Here is a 19,129-nt window from a genome sequence, read left to right as displayed (position 1 = left end):
GTTTATGTAGCATAACTGTGCAGCAAAATTCCTTAACTGCTTTTAAGGAGTTTGCTTGAAGCCATAGTCCCAGCTGTGTGGTGTGTATCTGCGATCCTGAAACCTCCTTATTTCCTACTGAATGTCTATCACGGTACTTACTGTGGATTTACTTTAAAAGATTGGTATTGCACTTGATCCATTTACCTCAATCACCATGCTCGGTAACAAAACGTCTGATTGTGGGGCAGAAAAGACATAAAAGACATAAAAGACATGTACTCAACCGTCCCGTCAGTGGAAATCAGTGCTGGTTTCTTTTACCCAGCCTTTCAGACTGCATGGCACTTGCTTTTCCGCCTATGGTTTTCCATTTCAAAGCCCCATGTCTCCATGTAAATACCAAAACACAGTAATCCAATCTGACCCCATTGCAAATTTTCCAGAAACTATTGGGGGGTTGTGGGGGTTGACATGAGCCACACACTTATCCCACTTAACCTCTAAGGAGAAGCCACCCTAACCCCTTATAGCACAAGACTCCCTTGGTGGAGGAATGCACTACTCTCCTCTTAAAAGCACTGCGTTTTGAGGTCGGACTCGATGGCAAAAACCTTACAACTGCGTGAGACTGTGAAGTCAAAGCAGCACAAAGCCGAGGCCGATGGTGGGGAAGCTAAATGGACAGCAGATATCCACATTAGGGCACCTCCCTGCCCGCTAAACAGCACAAATTCTTTTTGATGCAAACCCCAAATAGTCCCTATAACTGATGCCTCTCATGAACATAGCAGGAAGATATTTACATTGTGCTAACTTGATGACAAATAACCTGGGGATTTTTCTGTTTCCCATTTGCCATTGTTTGCTTTTTAAGCATGCAAAACTGGTTTTCGGTGCAGATTCCCAGTGCTCAGAATATATAAGGGGAAAGATGCTTATCTCCCATGTTGGCGAGTGGTGGCACGTAAAGACTTTCTGACACATGGTACACATGTGAGGCATTTACCACGAGCATCTTGATCACACCGCCTTGTAGCTGCAGAGAAAGCCTGACGGCTGTTTATGGGGTTGAGCAGACAAATCTCCTGCATTATGCTCTACAGGTGGTGCATGCCACTGGACTGGTTTGTTCTAACAGCGCTGCATACAATGTACCTCACTCTATTCTACAGCTACAGGTGATAATGAGCTTGTTTTACGTGAATACGAACCATTAAAGCGAGCGTTTAGTGGATGCAAACTTATTTATGAACAAAACGTTAACTCTTGTGATTAAATATAATTTTATAAAACACCTAAACGCATGTAATCTTAATAATTACAACGCACATAAGATGTTAAAGGTCCCATATTATGCTAATTTTCAGGTTCATACTTGTATTTTGTGTTTCTACTAGAACATGTTTACATGCTGTAATGTTAAAAAAAAACTTTATTTTCCTCATACTGTCAGCCTGAATATGCCTGTATTTACCCCTCTGTCTGAAACGCTCCGTTTAAGTGCATTTTGACAGAATTGCGACAGAATTGCAACAGAATTGCAACAGAATTGTGTTGCTAGGCAACAGCTTGGGTCCATGTGTACTTCCTGTCAGCTGATGACATTCACATACACTGCAACCAGGAATAAACTGGGACACATTTAGAATGTTTATGTTTAAAACTGTGTCAAGGGTCTAAATATTGTATATTAGTGACATCACAAATGGACAGAAATCCTGACGGCTTGTTTTAAATGCAGAGTTTCTGAATACGGGCTGTGTGTATTTCCCTGTGGATTAAGTGTTTCGATACTTTCACAGTATTTATATAGGACTAAAGCCTGCTTTATAATAATTTTTTTTTTTTAAATCTCACTTTTTTATAATATGAATCATTAAATCAGGTTTAATTTATTACAATCTGTATAATTTCAATATGTTAATTCATAACTGTGACGCCGATCTCTTGCTGCCAATAAATGTATGCACGATTCAGATTGTTAGTTTAACTTTGTGTCAGGTCTTTCTGTTGTTTATAGAGATTAAGATTGAGGCTTTCTAAGCATCAATATTACCGTATTTAGATAATGGATCAAAGGCCAAACATGCCATTTTTTCTTTAACTACAGTAACATAAAAGTTATGAGCCTGAGTCACTGCTGAACTGATGAACAACCTCAACCGAGGGAGCAAACGTCTACCCTGCACGTTGCCATTTTCCCTGTCAATCTGTAGTCAATGCACCGCCATCAATAAGCACATCCCCTAATTAACTAAAATTGTTTTTCATCAATACCTATAACTGGCCGGCACAGAAATTGATGAGAGCAAGGGTTGGCTTGACTAAAAAATGCCTGACTGGGACAATTCATCGACAGGTAAAGGGTTTATCATTCCTCCTGCCAATTGACTAAAACGTGTGTGTGTGATTCTGGAAAGTGCATTTTACAATCTGCACCCTTTTGGGGCAATACGGCCTCAACGGATCAATTTTTAGCCCCACCTAAATCTCAGAGGTAAATGGTTTGCATTTAGAAAGTCATTACGCTGTCAATTGAACGTCTCCCCCTCCACTTTGTGTCGGGATGTCCGTAACGAAGTTTGGAGTCATTATAGTAGTTGAATATACTAATCTTGTGATGTTTCCTTTCCCTATCATGTCGTGTTAGGGCTGACGACTCTCACCAGACAATCTGCTCCATTCAGGAGCGGTGCCACCAAGTCTGTCCTTGCTTATCATTAACAATCTGCAAATAAACAGGACAGCATACATTACATCACTTGCAGCTCCGTGATCAATTCCAGGAATGTCTTTGAAGCTTTGCTTAATGAACCTACACAGTGTGGCTGTTGTGTGTGCACCCGGGGCATTTGAGGCTTCATAACCCATGACCTTAATGCAGTTTTTCTTCATTGATAATATTGGGAGGTTAGTGAAGTAATAAGAATATTCAATAAAAACACATAGTGGATGCAGCTGAAATGAATTGCACTGCAGAAGCACGTGAAAGTGCTCTTCCACTTGACATCTTAGAGCTCTTTCTTGGAGGATAACTAATTGTTCGATGATGCTTTTACATATCAGACAAAACACAAGCTGCACCCACTGCACTGCCAGAAACACCCACCCACGTGGAAGCGAGAGATTTTTAGAGCCTGTCCAGTCAAATATACTGCCCCTTTTGATTTTGATATGCATGATCTCTGTAGATGTATATAAAAAAGGGAAGCGCTGACAAAGTTGGCTTCATCAATCAGTAGTGTCAGCTCAGACCTCTTTATAGCCTCCTGGAGTCCCTGAGAGCCCTAACCCTGTAAAAGTTTATATAGTGTATTGACCATTCTCTACTTGCTTAGCTAATGAAGCCTGCTTTGGCCACAGACACTGAGAAGGCTGCCACCGTGTCAACACTGCTTGCTATTTGATGACACCTTCCACTAAATTGAAATGTGCTGCTAATGGGGGCAAGTGTTTAAAGAAGAATAAGCTGCAGTAATTGACACAGGCACTGACCTCTCTCGCACAAAGAGGAGGATGGAGGAAGGCCCCAACGTAGGCAAGCTGTATCTTTATTTTGGGGTAAAGGTTTAGCTACTGGCTTTAGCTATATATACTGTTAGATGTTCATTCAGTCAGATGCTGCTGCGGCTTATCAACAGCTATCGCATTTGTTTTCTCCAGCAAATCAATAACACACAACACATGAGCCGAATATCCTTGTGCATCTCCCTTGGGCAATATGCATGCAGACCACTCCAATTTACACACATGTACACACATATGCACGTATAGAGACGCATACACACACATACAGGTGTTTTAAAACACAACAAATTCTAGCCAAATCTATTATGAAAGAAGAGAGCACAGGTAGCTCATGCTGCAATGAACAAAACATGCATCTCACTACTACTATGCATGCATGGGCAGTGCTGATATGCAATATGAGCCCTGAGGCATTCACTGACTATTCCAAGCTCCGAACTTCAAAAACACTACTAGATACAGGCTTCCGTGCATTTTCTAACAACCAGGGTGCAACAAGTAGCTGTGTGGCCTACATCACGCCTTTTAATGTTTCAAATATCAAAAGAATAGATAACATTTTCACCACTTTTGCAGATGCAAAATACTAAACGGTTGTCAGGATTCAGGCCTATTGCTTCTTGTGTGAGAATTCACTCTGCATGGTCCCTCCCCCCCCCACCCAAACCCTCAAGGACTTTGAGATCCCCCAACACTCTGGTCCCCGCCTGGATCCACAGAGAGACAGACAATTGACTGAGAATTGATGGTCAATGTTTATCCAAGGTGGCTGACCGGCCACGGCTCTCTAGTTTACTTGTGAATTTGTGGTTAAATAGCATTTTAGGGAGCACTATGCGTGGCTTTGTCTATACGGTGCACACATCTTTTTTAGACGCTTTGCAGTGAAGCAGCACCCAGTATTGAGCCACTTGCATGCTTGTATTTGGCGTTTTTAGCCGAGTATTAAAATCTATAAGAGGTGTTCATATCCAACAATTTAAAAATGATAGAAGATTTCAATGTTTATAATATGTGTAGGAAAATAAATATTATACTTCACATAACCAAAAACATGTGCAGGTATATAGAATTGAGAATTTTAGCTATTATCAATGACACCTATCTTGGTTGCAAGTGTCACTTTGAATTGAATTGTTTCCCAGAGACAGTTTGTGCCGGGAAAAGCGTGCTATATTTAACAACACAATTGATTTGGTAATGATTCAAAAAGCAGTATACAAGAATTGATAAAAACACGAGCAGCAGTGAACACATCCTCATTGACTCTGCTGTTCTGCTTGTGTGCGCGCAAACTTGTGATGTGGAATTATTAAACTCTAACTTAGAAAATGCTGAAAATATCAGTTTTGTCACATATCTATAAGAGGCTTCATCATGTTTCATCGATATAAAGATGCGACTTCTTAAAAATACACAGACTCAAATCTAATTGTAGGCTGGAGAAGAAAAGTTGGAATGAATATAGTGTGTCTAAATATCCAATATAATAAAAAATAATAAATAAACTTCACATCCATAAGAAGTCTAACAAAACAAATGAAAGATAAATATCATAATAATGAATAATTGAAGCGGCAGGCAGCATAACATTCTTATTATTATCATGGAGCGCCTCATCTCGTCACCGCTCATATTTCCCTGCTATGAGGATGTTGCAGGAAATGTTACTGCGGCTGCTTTTTTTTGCGGCGCTGTAAAAAAAAAAAATCTCTGGAAAAACTCACAACAAATGTAACATTTCAAATGCTGTTAAATCACAGAATAAATATATTTATGAATTAATAAATTGAGTTTAAATTGAGATTAATAAGAGCTGTTTCTGTGTGTGCTAGAGGAGGAAGTCGAGCAGCACCGAGCAGAGCATAAACATGACGCCGGCAGAGCGAGCATGATCTCCGGCTTGGCTCGCCTCCTCTCTCTCGCTGGGTCTCACAGACCCGACCGATAGCGCGCAACTTCTCTCTAACGATGTTGACATATTCACACAACACCGACCGGGTGCAGGGTGGTGGTGTTTTCACGGCAAAGCCCCTTTTGAGTTTTCCCAAACACCTTTTTATAAGTCCGAAGTCTGTCCCCTCCACCCGAACCTGTTAGAACCACGCCTCCGCAGCCACACAATTGGTCCGAAAGCGTCAAAGAGCCAATCAAACGGAGCGCTCGCTGCTCGTAACATGCAACACATCCATACAGTATGAAGCCCTATGGGCCACAGAGGCGCTAGGAAAATCACGGAGCTGGGACCTTACCACCTCTGTCTCTCTTTCTCTCTCTCTCTCTCTCTCTCTCTCTGGCCATCTCTGCACACGTCTTTCTCTGAAATGTGTGTGTGCGTGAAAGAGAGAGGAGGACTACTAACTAAAGTGTGTGTGTGCGTGTGTGTGTGAGGGTGCATGTCCGGAGCAAGTAAAGGCAAGGGGATTATTCGGCGCTATCGAAATATTTCAACACGTCGCCCAGGACTCGCTGCTGCAGGACTGAAGCCAATAAGAAGGAAGGCATTTTAACAGGAATGCCGATATTGTAAACAGCAAGCAGAGGAGAAAAGAATGCGCTTGCAAGTCAATTAAAGTGACTCACCCACAAGTTGGTTTAATTCGGCTAATGTCCGCCAGCCAGAGAGACGCACAAAGGTGTCCGATGCGCGTCAAGAGCGTCTGAGGAGAAAATCGGTCTCGCAGCACTTTTGAAGAATTATGGAAAACATTTTTGCATTTCTCTTTGCAGACTTTTGATCAGACTGTTCCAACTTGTGCAAAAAAAGAAGTGGATGCTTATTTCTCTGCAGAGCTGAAGTAGGAATTCCCAAAGTTTTCCAACTTCCAGATTTTGTCCACTTTTTTTTATTTTGTCTTCCACTGTTGTGGGTAGAAAATATTGTTTCACAGTCGTCTACAGTTTTGTTGCCTGCACTTGGATGAACTTCCTGATGAGAGATCCAGTCATACAGGGATCAAGTATGGCATATCATCCGTTTATACCTCACCGGGGTCCGGAATTTGCCATGAGTGCAATGCTGGGTCACCAGCCTCCTTTCTTCCCGGCTCTGGCGCTGCCTCACGGCGGATCCCTGTCTCTGCCGGGCGGCCTGGGGAAGCCGATCATGGACCAGCTGATGGGAGTCACGGATGCCGGCCTGCACTTCTCGTCGCTGAGCCACCAGGCTGCGGCCGCACACCTTCGGCCTCTCAAGACTCTGGAGCCCGAGGAGGAGGTGGAAGACGACCCCAAAGTTCACCTGGAAGCCAAGGAGCTCTGGGAACTCTTCCACAAGAGAGGCACCGAGATGGTGATCACCAAATCCGGAAGGTGAAACTGATTTTTCTGTTTTGAATGTGTGCATGTGTGTGTGTCTTCATCCCAAAAATATATAATATATATATATTATCTGACATACAGTAGTAGTGTTGTGTATATTGATAACTCCTAATGGGGGGATTTGTTATTTTACATAGATACATAAATAGATATTTATACACATGGATATTTCATGCAACGCCCTCAAGCTTTTCTATTAGTCTAATGTGAATTAATTTAACTTATAGATTGCAGCAGGATTGTTTCACAATTGCCATGTAGATATGACATTTATTACACGATAATATGTTTTTACAATATACTAACATGACCCAAAAATAATCTATTTAACTGAGACACAGCTCATACAGCCTGCAAACTCAGAGGTAAAATGTGTACAAACACGACTTTAATGGTGACAAATCACTTGTTAGCTGTAACATTATTTTATAAAATAAAAGGGGCTTCTATACCTGCTGTATTATTAATACTAAGCCTCCATTTGTAGCTCCCAACTTCACGGATCTATGCAGATTTCCTCATGTAAACATTTGTCTCGACTCTAGTCGTATAGTTTATATTTTAATGCCAGAACTTTGCATTGATAGATTATTGCACTGAAATGTCAACAGTGAGAGTGTGTGGAGCTCTGACTAAATTATTATCGTCATCATCACAGTGACAGTACACAAAGATGGCTGCTGTAGTCTGTGTGTCTGGAGGCCTTTCGAAGCATTAAAAGTCAAGACACCATCCAAACAGCGTAGACGCGTTATTTAAAGTAGAAGAAGAAGAAGAATACTTTTATTTGTTTATTCTTATTCGCAGAACACTTTTTAAATATGTAGCAGATAAATTAAGAGGCTGCATGACATAACTTCTCAAACTGATACATGATTTTTATTATAGATTTATAGATTTTTATTATATTTATAGAAAAGCATCTATTTATGTCTGCCTACAAAATATTATTTTACTTTTTTTTTTAAATTGTTAAATATTTTAAGCTTGTTTTCTATTTGCCACTACATGAGTGCTCATCATTTTGTTTCCCTTCATCACAGGCGGATGTTCCCACCGTTCAAAGTGAGGTGCACCGGTCTGGACAAAAAGGCCAAATATATTCTCTTGATGGATATTGTTGCAGCCGACGACTGTAGATATAAGTTTCATAACTCCCGCTGGATGGTGGCGGGAAAAGCCGACCCAGAGATGCCAAAGAGGATGTACATTCACCCGGACAGTCCGGCTACTGGAGAACAGTGGATGTCAAAAGTCGTCAATTTTCACAAACTCAAGCTGACGAATAACATCTCCGACAAGCATGGATTTGTAAGTTCAACTAATGTATGTCAATTTTCCTATTTACCAACTTACCCTTTTATTACAGAAATGTCTTGATAATACTTGTTGATGTTTTTATTTGTTTTTTTATTGAAGCGAAGTCACACGTTTAAGATGCATTATTTTAAAAAATACAACAAAATTACAAATGTCCTTATCTTGGGATAATCTTATTTTATATAATTATTACAATTATTAAGCAAAATTATCAAGTCTGTATATAGACATTCCTGGATCTAAAAAACAGCTTTATGGAACTGATTAAATATCACACCATAAATACATTCCATGATGTTTTTAAAATTACAATTTTTAGCATTTACAAGATTTAATTCATCCAAATCATGTGACTTCTGATTTCAAATAAGAGCATTTAAAAAAAAAAAAGTGATAATGTAAGGACTATATTTTTATAACAAATGTAACTTCAATAGTGCGATTCTGTTTTTGTGATTGTGTGTTGCAGACCATACTAAACTCGATGCACAAATATCAGCCTCGGTTTCACATTGTGAGGGCCAACGATATTCTCAAACTGCCGTACAGTACCTTCAGGACATACGTTTTCCCTGAAACGGATTTCATTGCCGTGACTGCTTATCAAAATGACAAGGTAAGCACAATTATTGCTCATGGGCTTAAAGGTTATATACCCGGAATATATTTTCTCCAAACACAGCTTGTGCGTCCCTGTGGCCTGTCAGACGCGCTTTGCTCTCCGTCTCTCATGCTCTGCACCATTTTGTTGTCATAAAATATGAAAGACGTCATATTGGTTTGAGCCTGTGAGAGTGGAGTATCATAGTGGTGGTAGTGGTGGAGGTGGTGGGGGTGAAGTGGCGAGTAGAAGTGCCATATTCACCAGCTTGTGGCAGGAAAAATAATAATTCTGAGGAATGTTACAGTTCTTCCTTTTTATTTAATCACATGGAAAGGATTTGGCATAGACCCAGACTCACACTCTCTCTATTTGCGTGTGTGTCCATGTGCATGTGTGTGTGTGTGTGTGTGTGTGTGTGTGTGTGTGTGTGTGTGTGTGTGTGTGTGTGTGTGTGTGTGTGTGTGAGTAAAACTAAAAGGTTTGGGTTGGGGAGGTTGAGGGGGGGTTGAGAAATGAGAAAAAGAAGAGGGGCAACACTGTGCGGTTGAATGGAGAAAGAGAAAGAAAGTGGGGGAGCGTTTAGGTTGTGTCAGGCTGAGCTGCATGGTAACATTTTATTCTCTGTGAGACATAAAAAATAATGAAAATCATCTCCTCGACTCTTTGATATTGTTTGGAAACCATGGCACCCTCCCATTCCTCCCATGCAGCAGTGGTAACACTGCCGGAAGTAGTGTGGGAGTCAAGCTTTTCAAAAGTTTACACACAAAAAAGCAGAATGTAACACTCATGGGAAAACGTGCCAATATGAGGACGCATGTTGCGCCTTTTACGCGCTTGTTGCGTATTTTGTTTTCTGTGTGTTTTACCTGCAAATCCCCAAAAATAATTTTATTTATTTTGAACTTGCAGAAATTATCCCTATAGTTTTAGGGCTTTACCTGCAATGTTAAAAAAAAATGGAAAAAAAGACGCATGTAATGGGAATACTATAGGGACATTGAATTTCAGTCACTAATATTTACGTATTATTTTAATTATTTCAGATAACCCAGCTGAAAATTGACCATAATCCGTTTGCCAAAGGATTCCGTGACACGGGCAATGGGAGACGGGAAAAGAGGTAAGACAAGAAAAGTTAATTGCAAAAAAAAAAAAAAAACACTTCAGATGTCTTCAGATGTCTTCAGCTGTATACATGGAGACAGGCAGTGATCTCGGTGGATTAAGGCGGCGTCAAAGCTTCCTCATTAACCCGCAGGGAGTGCGGCTCTTCACAGTTTCTGATCAAATAGCTTAACAGGCTCTAAATCATTATACCACTGTTTGTAATAGAAACTGGTTTAATCATTTCATTACCATCTTCACTTGCTAATTATTATTTTCCAATTACAAATGATCCCAAAACGTTGAATGCTTAAAATTAGATTGAAAAATGGGCAACATGACAAGATCAATAGATAAACTGGGCCTAGTATAAACACTGTGATGGATTTCTCACCTGCAGCATAGGTGAGTCAGTCCTCTATATATAGTCAGGAGCTTCATTATCTCAGGTGTTCAGTCTGAATAAGCTTCACTCATCGCGCTGCTGATATTGTTTCTGACCAGAGAGCTGCATGTGATGTGATCGCCTCCTATAATAATAACCCGGGTACTTGTGCACAGGAAACAGCTGGCTCTGCAGTCCATGCGTTCATACGAGGAGCAGCAGAAAAAGGAGAACGGGGCTTCAGACGACTCCTCTGGAGAGCAGGCGTCCTTTAAATGCTTCGGCCAGGCCTCGTCTCCCGCCGTGTCTACCGCGGGCCCCACACACATGAAAGGTAAGAGCACTGGACCCCACAAGTCAAGTCACAGCTCCCATCACAAGTCGTGTGTAAAGTCGTAAAAATTCTATTGTGGCAAGAATTTTAACAAGGTAATGTGTCGAAGAAGAGTATGAATGCCAAGCCCATTTTACAATGAGACAATTCTCTTATTGAGATTAACAGTAAAACATGAATATTCTCACTAATTGATGAGACAATTATCTTGTCAAGTAAGATATCAGTCTGCGTTACATCATTTTTTGGTTAATCTGCAAAAAAATGCATTTTAAAAAAACATTTAATGCCAAATATTATTGGCAATAGTGGGGAATTAAGGTTATAGATCATATTGGTCACCATATATAGTGTAGATGTGTGTCCTTCGGGTCTATTTCTTCTTCCACCTGTGAGAGCCTGCAGCATATGGCTGATATAATGGGAGTTCTTGTTTCTATGATTCACCAATGTGCAGAAAGGCAACTGATATTCCCCCTCCTACACTTGTTTTATTGAGATTAACAGTAAAACATTTATATTCTCACTAATTGATGAGACAATTATCTTGTCAAGCAAGATATCAGTCTGCTTCACATCGTTTTTGGGTTAATCTGCAAAAAATGGATTTTAAAAAATGCCAAATATTATTGGCAACAATGGGAAATGAAGGTTATAGATCATATTGGTCACCATGTATGGATACATAGTGTAAATTTATAGTGCAAGAATTTTTACAAGGTAATGTGGCGAAGAAGAATGCCAAGCCCATTTACAATGAGACAACTGTCTTATTGAGATTAACAGTAAAACATGAATATCCTCACTAATTGATGAGACAATTATCTGCAGAGCAAGATATCAGGTCCAAATATTATTGGCAACAATGGGAAATGAAGGTTACAGATCATATTGGTCACCATGTATGGATATATAGTGTAAATGTGTGTCCTTCGGGTCTATTTCTTCCACCTGTGAGAGCCTGCAGCATATGGCTGATATAATGGGAGTTATTGTTTCTATGATTCACCAATGTGCAGAGAGGCAACCGATATTCCCCCTCCAACAATTGTCTTATTGAGATTAACAGTAAAACATGAATATTCTCACTAATTGATGAGACAATTATCTGTCAAGCAAGAGATCAGTCTGTTTCACATCAATTTCGGTTAATCTGCAAAAAATGCATTTTAAAAAAGCATTTAATGCCAAATATTATTGGCAACATTGGGAAATTAAGTATATAGATCATATTGGTCACCATACGATACGATACAACTTTATGTCAGTTTGCACTGAAATTCATTTTGCATCCAGCTCAGTTTGAGAAAAAGTACACATACATTAGACATACTGTTACCATAGAGACAGACAAATAAGACCCATCAGACAAAAAACAAAACACATCACAATTATTCATACATAACCTATTACAAAATGGGATATATAGTGTAAATGTGTGTCCAATGGGGGTCTATTTCTTCTTCCACCTGTGAGAGCCTGCAGCATATGGCTGATATAATGGGAGTTATTGTTTCTATGATTCACCAATGTGCAGAAAGGTTAACTGATATTCCCCCTCCTACAACTGTCTTATTGAGATTAACAGTAAAACATGAATATTCTCACTAACTGATGAGACAATTATCTGCCAAGCAAGATATCAGTCCGCTTCACATCATTTTTGGTTAATCTGCAAAACAATGCATTTTAAAAAAACATTTAATGCCAAATATTATTGGCACCAATGGGAAATTAAGGTAATAGATCACATTGGTCACCATGTATGGATATATAGTGTATAGATGTGTGTCCTTCCGGTCTATTTCTTCTTCCACCTGTGAGAGCCTGCAGCATATGGCTGATATAATGGGAGTTATTGTTTCTATGATTCACCAATGTGCAGAAAGGCAACTGATATTCCCCCTCCTCCTCCCCCTCCTCCTCCAGATTTCTGCGACAGCGATGAGGACAGCGACGATGAGAGCAAAGATGGACACATCAAAGATGGCCCGGACTCCAGCAAGATCTCCACGACCACTAAGGACGGGAAGGATCACGAGGCGAGCCCGGCTAAGGGCCATCCGTTTAGTAATAATAATAATACCACCACTGACTCTAGCAGCAGAGGAGGAGGCCCCAGGACGGAGAAGAGCCAGGCGGATTCTCGGCAGAGCCCCGTCACCGTCATCTCCAGCACCACCCGGTCCGGAGAGGACCTGAAGAGCCCGAGCCTGCAGGACCAGCAGCCCAAAACGGACACGGAGTGCAGCAGCAGGTCAATAAGCAAAGACAGTTTCATGCCTTTGACTGTTCAGACTGACAGCCCGCACATGGGCCACAGCCACATGCCTAATTTTGGATTTGCAACAGGCCTAACAGGACAACAGTTTTTCAATCACCTCGGGAGCGCGCATCCGTTCCTCTTGCACCCGAGTCAGTTCAACATGGGGGGCGCGTTCTCAAACATGGCCGCTGGCATGGGGCCCTTATTGGCCGCCGTGTCCTCTGGAGGGGTGAGCACCATGGACACCACGAGCATGGCATCACCTTCACAAAGCCTGACGGGAGCGCACGGCCTGCCCTTTCATCTGCAGCAACATGTCTTGGCATCACAGGTAAAACCTGTTTTCTTAAGCCTATAGCCAAATCTCTCCGCCTCCAGAGAGGAGCACATGTTGTAATGTTCAGCAGCCTGTAAGGCCTCCGAGGCCCTTGTGCCACATTTAATATGCCACTTATTTAAATATCTTTATCGCACATCATGTCCATGTTTTTAATCAGAATTGTGTGTGGGAGAGTGTCTGTGCGTGTTTATTTTGTTTTATGGGCTAATATTGAAAAAAAAGTTAGGCAACTATTCTGACTGACTGATGTATTGATACCACGTTTTATCACATTCCTCCTTACCCTTGGCTATGGGTATCAATATCATTCATTAAGAAAAAACAGATTTGAAAGACAGAGAGCACATTGCAACAGCCAGAGGTGTTGCAATCTTGTTTTTTTATACGAGCTCATTAAGCCTGTATTAAAACGCCTCAGAGAATGCTTTAATAGACAACAAAGTTGTCTTTTTCCATTTATTGTCAAAGTGTTAGAGTTGTAACTCCTATTGCTTGATTGCAGCATCACACAATAGGATTTTTTTTTTATTATTATTTTATTATTTGCATTACAAATTCTTGAACCAAAGCAGTTTACACATGCAGGGCGGGCGAAGCTTTGCTGCACAATATTTTTGTTATGACTAGATTTGCTAAAGCCTATGTGAATGGAGGCACTGAAACACTGACAGACTTGTTGCCCAAATCAGATCAAAGTTTTTGTTGTGCATAAGCTAAGTGTCAGACAGCGTCATTAGCAGTGTAATAATCCTGTTAGCAACATGAAAACAAATGTTGAGGACAGTGAAAGTAAAGCACAAGAACTTTAACTCACTTTAAATCACTATTTTTACGCATTTTACGCACGATTTTAATCCAAAAACATGCAGATGCAACATTCTAGTAAAAAAGTTTCATACTTTTCCCTTCGATTTGTTTATTCTAGGCCTACACTGTTAAGAATTTCCCAGTAAAATAACAGTAAAGAACTGGCACCAGGGGTTGCCTTTATGTTACTGTAAAATGAACATTATTATACTGTCTGTGTATAATATACATTATTTTTTTGCCTAGATGAATAGCAGGTTACAGACATAGGAATAGTCAAACTAAATACAATTAAAGGCACTTGTTAGGAAAAAGGCTATAATAGACTTGTTGACACTTTTCCCAAAATGTCTGTCTATAGCTAGCTACAAGCACAGAATGCAAACCATAACTACATGTGTGAATAATTCACTGATTTTCCAATCATGTACAAGCCTCACATGCAGATCAGGTCCCAGAATTAAAAAAAATACTGCATGAAACTATTACTGATGATACTTTAGACAGTTGATCAGCAGTAAAGTGCTGTTTTTTTAAGAATGCATTATAGTTCAGTTAAAAAACGGCCTATGAGCGTAATTTAACAGGTTTTCTTTTGTATTAACAGTAAAGCACTGTTTTTAGCAATAACAGGTTATTACTGTTGAAATCCTGCTGTAAATTAACAGCAATTGTTTACAGTGTATGTTTTTATTTTGGGCACATTTTTGTGCTATTATATAGTACACAGAAGTGTTGAAGACAGTGAAAGTAAAGCACAAGAACTTTATCTCCCTTTAAAATCACTATTTTTACGCATTTTACGCACGATTTTAATGCGAAACGAGAGTTAACGTTATATTTACTGCAGTCTTTTTGTTTTGAGGCTATGCCATGTGACAGATGCAGCTTACATACTGTATATGGAAACACTCTGGGTCATCATTAAACACACAAAGATTACTTATACATTTAGTTGTTATTCTCAGCATTAGTTAATTCATGTTTCCTGACAAACCAAGCAGGTGTTGTGACGGTATTGGTCATATAGTCGCAATCATTTCTAGCAATAAAAACATCATGCAGAGAGAGTAAAAAAAAAAAGTTGAAAAGATGGATATTTAGCTAGATGTGATAGTTTCCATTTCATTGTGAGATGCAACAGGCTAGTAAAAAAAAGTTTCATACTTTTTCCCTTTCGATTTGTTTATTCTAGGCCTATGTGTCTTTAGAGTCATAATCAGAATCAGAATCAGAACCAGAATCGTGTGTATTGCCAGGTGTAAGAGGTATACACATAAGAATTTGCAGCAATTATTTTGTTTGGGCACATTTTGTGCTCTTATAGTACACAGTTAAGTGTTTGCATTAGCTGTGCGTTATGGCTCACACACTCTTCTCCCTTTTCTCCGCAGGGCCTCGCCATGTCTCCGTTTGGTGGTCTGTTCCCGTATCCGTACACCTACATGGCAGCAGCCGCAGCAGCCTCCTCTGCAGCGGCCGCCTCCTCCGCGGTGCACCGGCATCCCTTCCTGAACGCGGTGCGACCCAGACTCCGGTACAGCCCGTACTCGCTCCCCATGACGGTACCGGACAGCACGCTGCTCACCACCGCCTCCATGCCCTCCTCCATGGCCGGAGCAGAGCTGAAAGGAGACGGCATGGTTCCGTCCAGCCCGTTGTCTGGTGGCGTCACCCTGGACTCCACATCGGAGGTGACCAGCCACTCGTCCTCCGTCTCAATGTCCCCAAAAACTTGCACGGAGAAAGACGCGTCCAACGAGCTGCAGAGCATCCAGCGCCTGGTCAGCGGACTGGACTCCCATCAGGACCGGCCACGGAGCGGGTCCCCATAGGTTGTTGCTTTTTTTTTTTTTTTTTTTACACACCACCTGCTTCTCGTTTCGTTGTTGTCATGAAAAAGTGAAAAGTGTTGACGGTGATGAAGACATTAACAGTATATAGGAGGACACCCCCTCGTAGATTCATGCAGGTTTTTAAAGAGAAAACTAAAAAAACTAAAAAAAAAAAAAAAACTCTTAGTTTCTGAAATGCACTTTGGTTAATACACACCATGATATGTATATTTTTTCTTCTTTTTGTTTTGTTAAATTAAACAACACTTTTTAATCCTGTCATTTGAATACCGTACAAGTATTGAAACTGAAAAGTTGGCATGGGTGTGTGACTTACAGATTTTTTTAGGAGAAGTTGCTGCTGTGTCCTGTCTCCTGACTTTATTGTACACGAGGAGAAATGTGTTTTAATATGCACTCTGAATCGATTTGACTTATTTTGAATTCACTACCGTTTAACCTACCTTATAATAAAGACTGCTGTATTTTGTTGTACTATTAATTGGCCAAATGTTGCATGCCCCCTAAAAACCTAAAAAGTTATTTTAACACTAAAAATGTAAACGAAAAAAAAATTCAGTTTGGAATATAATTAAAACACTCCCTTTGCTTATGTTTATTCTTAATTAGGTTATTAATTTTTTAACACAAATTAGTTTTTTCTTCATACCTTTTTGAAATCAGAACAGGCCTATTGACATGAATGGCATGCGTAATTTAGCCCAAATGTCCAACAGGCAAAGGGAAGCAGAAATTGAAATATAAAAAAAACAAAAGGTAGTATTGATTAAAGGTGTACATAGGGATATATAAAATATTTATGTAATTATTTCATATTGTTATTGCGTGTAAATACAACGGAGTAGTTTGTTTCTAGGGATCTGTTCTTAATTTATTGTCGATATTACCTGTGTAAAGATAGTTTGTGGGCTATTATCCTTTTGTTGCCATCTGCATTTATACCCCTCTTAAAATATGGACTTTATTCCTCCCCAAATATCCACTGAGCTAGTTATTCACACTCATGTGCCATTATTGTATTTTCATTTTGTCGTCCCCGTGTGTGAAGTGCTACTGTTTTAAAAAAAAACGAATGAAAAAGCGACAACGCACTGCACCAATGGCTTGGGAAGAAAAATATATATTCTTTTTTTTTTTTTCTGAGAAGAGCAAAAAGAAGTGTCGTTGAAGTGTGACAAAAGTGGACTATTTTTTTTCTGTTATTAAAAATACTTTGCGAACCTGATCGTACAAGTGCCGCATAATCGAAAATATGAAGGTTTCTTTTTTTGTGTTTCTCAATGGGTTATGTTGTATTATTGGAGTTATGTCTAGTTTACAACATCGACATCGTGTTCTTGAAAGTTTCAATAAAATATTGAAATTCCAATTTCTTATAGTGTGTGTCCCTCGCTTTGACCCATTAAGATGAGAATTACATTTATACATTTAAATCAGCTGATTTAAGGCTGGCATTGAACGAGATATCCTTATATCTTGTGAAAAAAAAGAAAATGTTGCCACCATGTTCCTACTCGTTTTTTGGTTTTGGGAGGTGAGGTGAAGTCTCTCTGGCCGCTCAGTAAACTCATGTGGAGATATCCGTCAAGTCTGTGTTCAAAGAGTCCAATTAAGATAACTGAAGGCGAAGCAAAGACCTTCTCAACTCTACAGATCATACCTGGGATTCCTACCTGGACAAGGGGCCAAGCACTGTCATTGTTTTTTATTGGCGTCAATTGAAGGGCATTTAAGATACAGTTAATACTTTTTTTTATTGTGATAATGGAAAAGAAAAAAGTCTTGAAATGTATTTGGGAGTTATTTCTAAAAATAAATTACACTCAGGAAAGAAATCTGGCTTAAGTTGAGCTGTTTGGTGGTTTATCACATGGACCAAATAGTAATTTGAGGTCACCCAAAAACGATATAGCTCCCCTCAATCCCTGCATGTATATATGCGGTTTTAAAAGTTTTGTTTTGTGACATAAATGAAGTTGACATTTGTGATGGTCCTGCTGAGGATGTGTGCGTGAAAGAGACTATGAAATCCACTGATTAGCCTCCTCTATTGCACCTCGAGTCAGGAGTTTATCAACACAGTATCTTTATTTGTATATTGTCTGGTTAATGTGTAGCTCACCTGGCGCTGGTGAATAGGTGTAAACATGACACAAGCTGTCTCAATTGGCCTGTCTTATTGCTCACCTGGCGCCCTTCGACGAGCATATCTTCCATTTTATTGCACGGAAGGCGACAATGCGTCTGTAATCAAACCAAGACACGACGCCCCCAAGCGGCTACACACGCAACAAGGCTGCTCTATTTAACCGCACAGCAGAACAAAACCAACAGGGACAAATCCTGGGTGAGATCTCACTGATCGAGACTGTCCAAGCTGCTCATATATACAGCTACTGGAAATTATTTTTGAATGAGTCGGTTCCATACAACTTGAGTCTCAAAACATATTTAAATTAAAAAATGAGTGTGGTTGGTTCATATCCCTGCATGTGCCTGATCCGCACAGATATCTTTATTATAAGAAAAGTTATGACCCTGAAATTAAATTTGAAAGAAGAGACAAAAGAAGAAACTCATTCAGTCATTAAAAACTAAATGTAGGCTAGTGTGTGATAAACATGTGCATTTAATGTCTTTTAGTTATAATACCATATATATTTATATATATATATATTCAATATATAGGTTATTGTTAAGATATTTATAATAAAATAGGCTAAGGGAAGAGTGAACCTGAAAGCCTATATATGGTTTGATCTCTTTTAGTTAACACATAATACCAGTTATGTTTCAATATATAGGCTACTAGTTATTGTTAAGATATTTATAATAAAATAGGCTAAGAGAAGAGAGAACTTGAAAGCCTATACATGGTTTGATCTGCGCACCTTCACGGTGTTTATGTGGCCTCTCCTTGTTGCATGGCACTTATTTTGTTGAATATTTGCTGCTTCTCAGTGTTGACCTCGTTCCTTCTCCAGATGTGTCCAACTAAATATTAAAGTTTTTAAATTTCAGCGTCCAAAGTCTCGGTTCATGGCCAGTTTTGTCTGCTTGGTGATGGAAGAAAGCGTCTCCTGCGTTGGTGATGTGTTAATGTCGGACTGACCGGCCTGTCTAACAGGTTGCTTTCACTCACACATACTGGATATGTGACGTGTCAGTTGCGCCATCTAGTGGCAGGACATTATTTAATTATTATGACTGGAAACAACTGTTACTGCCACCGTTTCTCCTATAAACTCCACTGTCCTGAAATGTGACTGCAGGGTCAGT

At 39.8% G+C, this 19,129-nt stretch overlaps 1 protein-coding gene and 1 long non-coding RNA gene across 3 annotated transcripts in view; one reads left to right on the top strand and one right to left on the bottom strand.

Moving 5' to 3' along the window:
- Nucleotides 1–19,129, bottom strand: part of LOC141757742 (uncharacterized) — a 113,868-nt gene that overhangs the window by 81,707 nt on the left and 13,032 nt on the right. The window lies entirely within an intron of this gene.
- tbx3a (T-box transcription factor 3a) lies at nt 5,354–17,219 on the top strand. 2 transcript variants are annotated; one of them, XM_074618007.1, is made up of 7 exons: nt 5,354–6,822; nt 7,875–8,142; nt 8,621–8,767; nt 9,802–9,878; nt 10,424–10,581; nt 12,511–13,178; nt 15,389–17,219. In XM_074618007.1, exons 1-7 carry the CDS (start codon nt 6,431–6,433, stop codon nt 15,827–15,829), a joined length of 2,151 nt encoding a protein of 716 aa, XP_074474108.1. In that variant the 5' UTR covers nt 5,354–6,430; the 3' UTR covers nt 15,830–17,219. The 2 variants fall into 2 exon arrangements, with proteins under 2 accessions (XP_074474108.1, XP_074474107.1); XM_074618006.1 differs by having other exon boundaries at nt 5,356–6,822; nt 7,875–8,157.

Source organism: Sebastes fasciatus, chromosome 19 (genome assembly GCF_043250625.1).
Source record: "Sebastes fasciatus isolate fSebFas1 chromosome 19, fSebFas1.pri, whole genome shotgun sequence".
NCBI classification, from domain to species: Eukaryota; Metazoa; Chordata; class Actinopteri; order Perciformes; family Sebastidae; genus Sebastes; species Sebastes fasciatus.
The sequence above is the reverse complement of the archived record's forward strand: the minus strand, read 5'-3'. Positions and strand labels throughout refer to the sequence as shown.

What these genes read in the sequence shown, in the direction of transcription:
- tbx3a (XM_074618006.1), top strand. Translation starts at nt 6,431, where the DNA reads ATGAACTTCCTGATGAGAGATCCAGTCATACAGGGATCAAGTATGGCA. An exon ending in CTGCTTATCAAAATGACAAG is followed by an intron (nt 8,768 to 9,801) that starts GTAAGCACAATT and finishes TAATTATTTCAG; the next exon opens with ATAACCCAGCTGAAAATTGA. An exon ending in AACATGTCTTGGCATCACAG is followed by an intron (nt 13,179 to 15,388) that starts GTAAAACCTGTT and finishes TTTTCTCCGCAG; the next exon opens with GGCCTCGCCATGTCTCCGTT.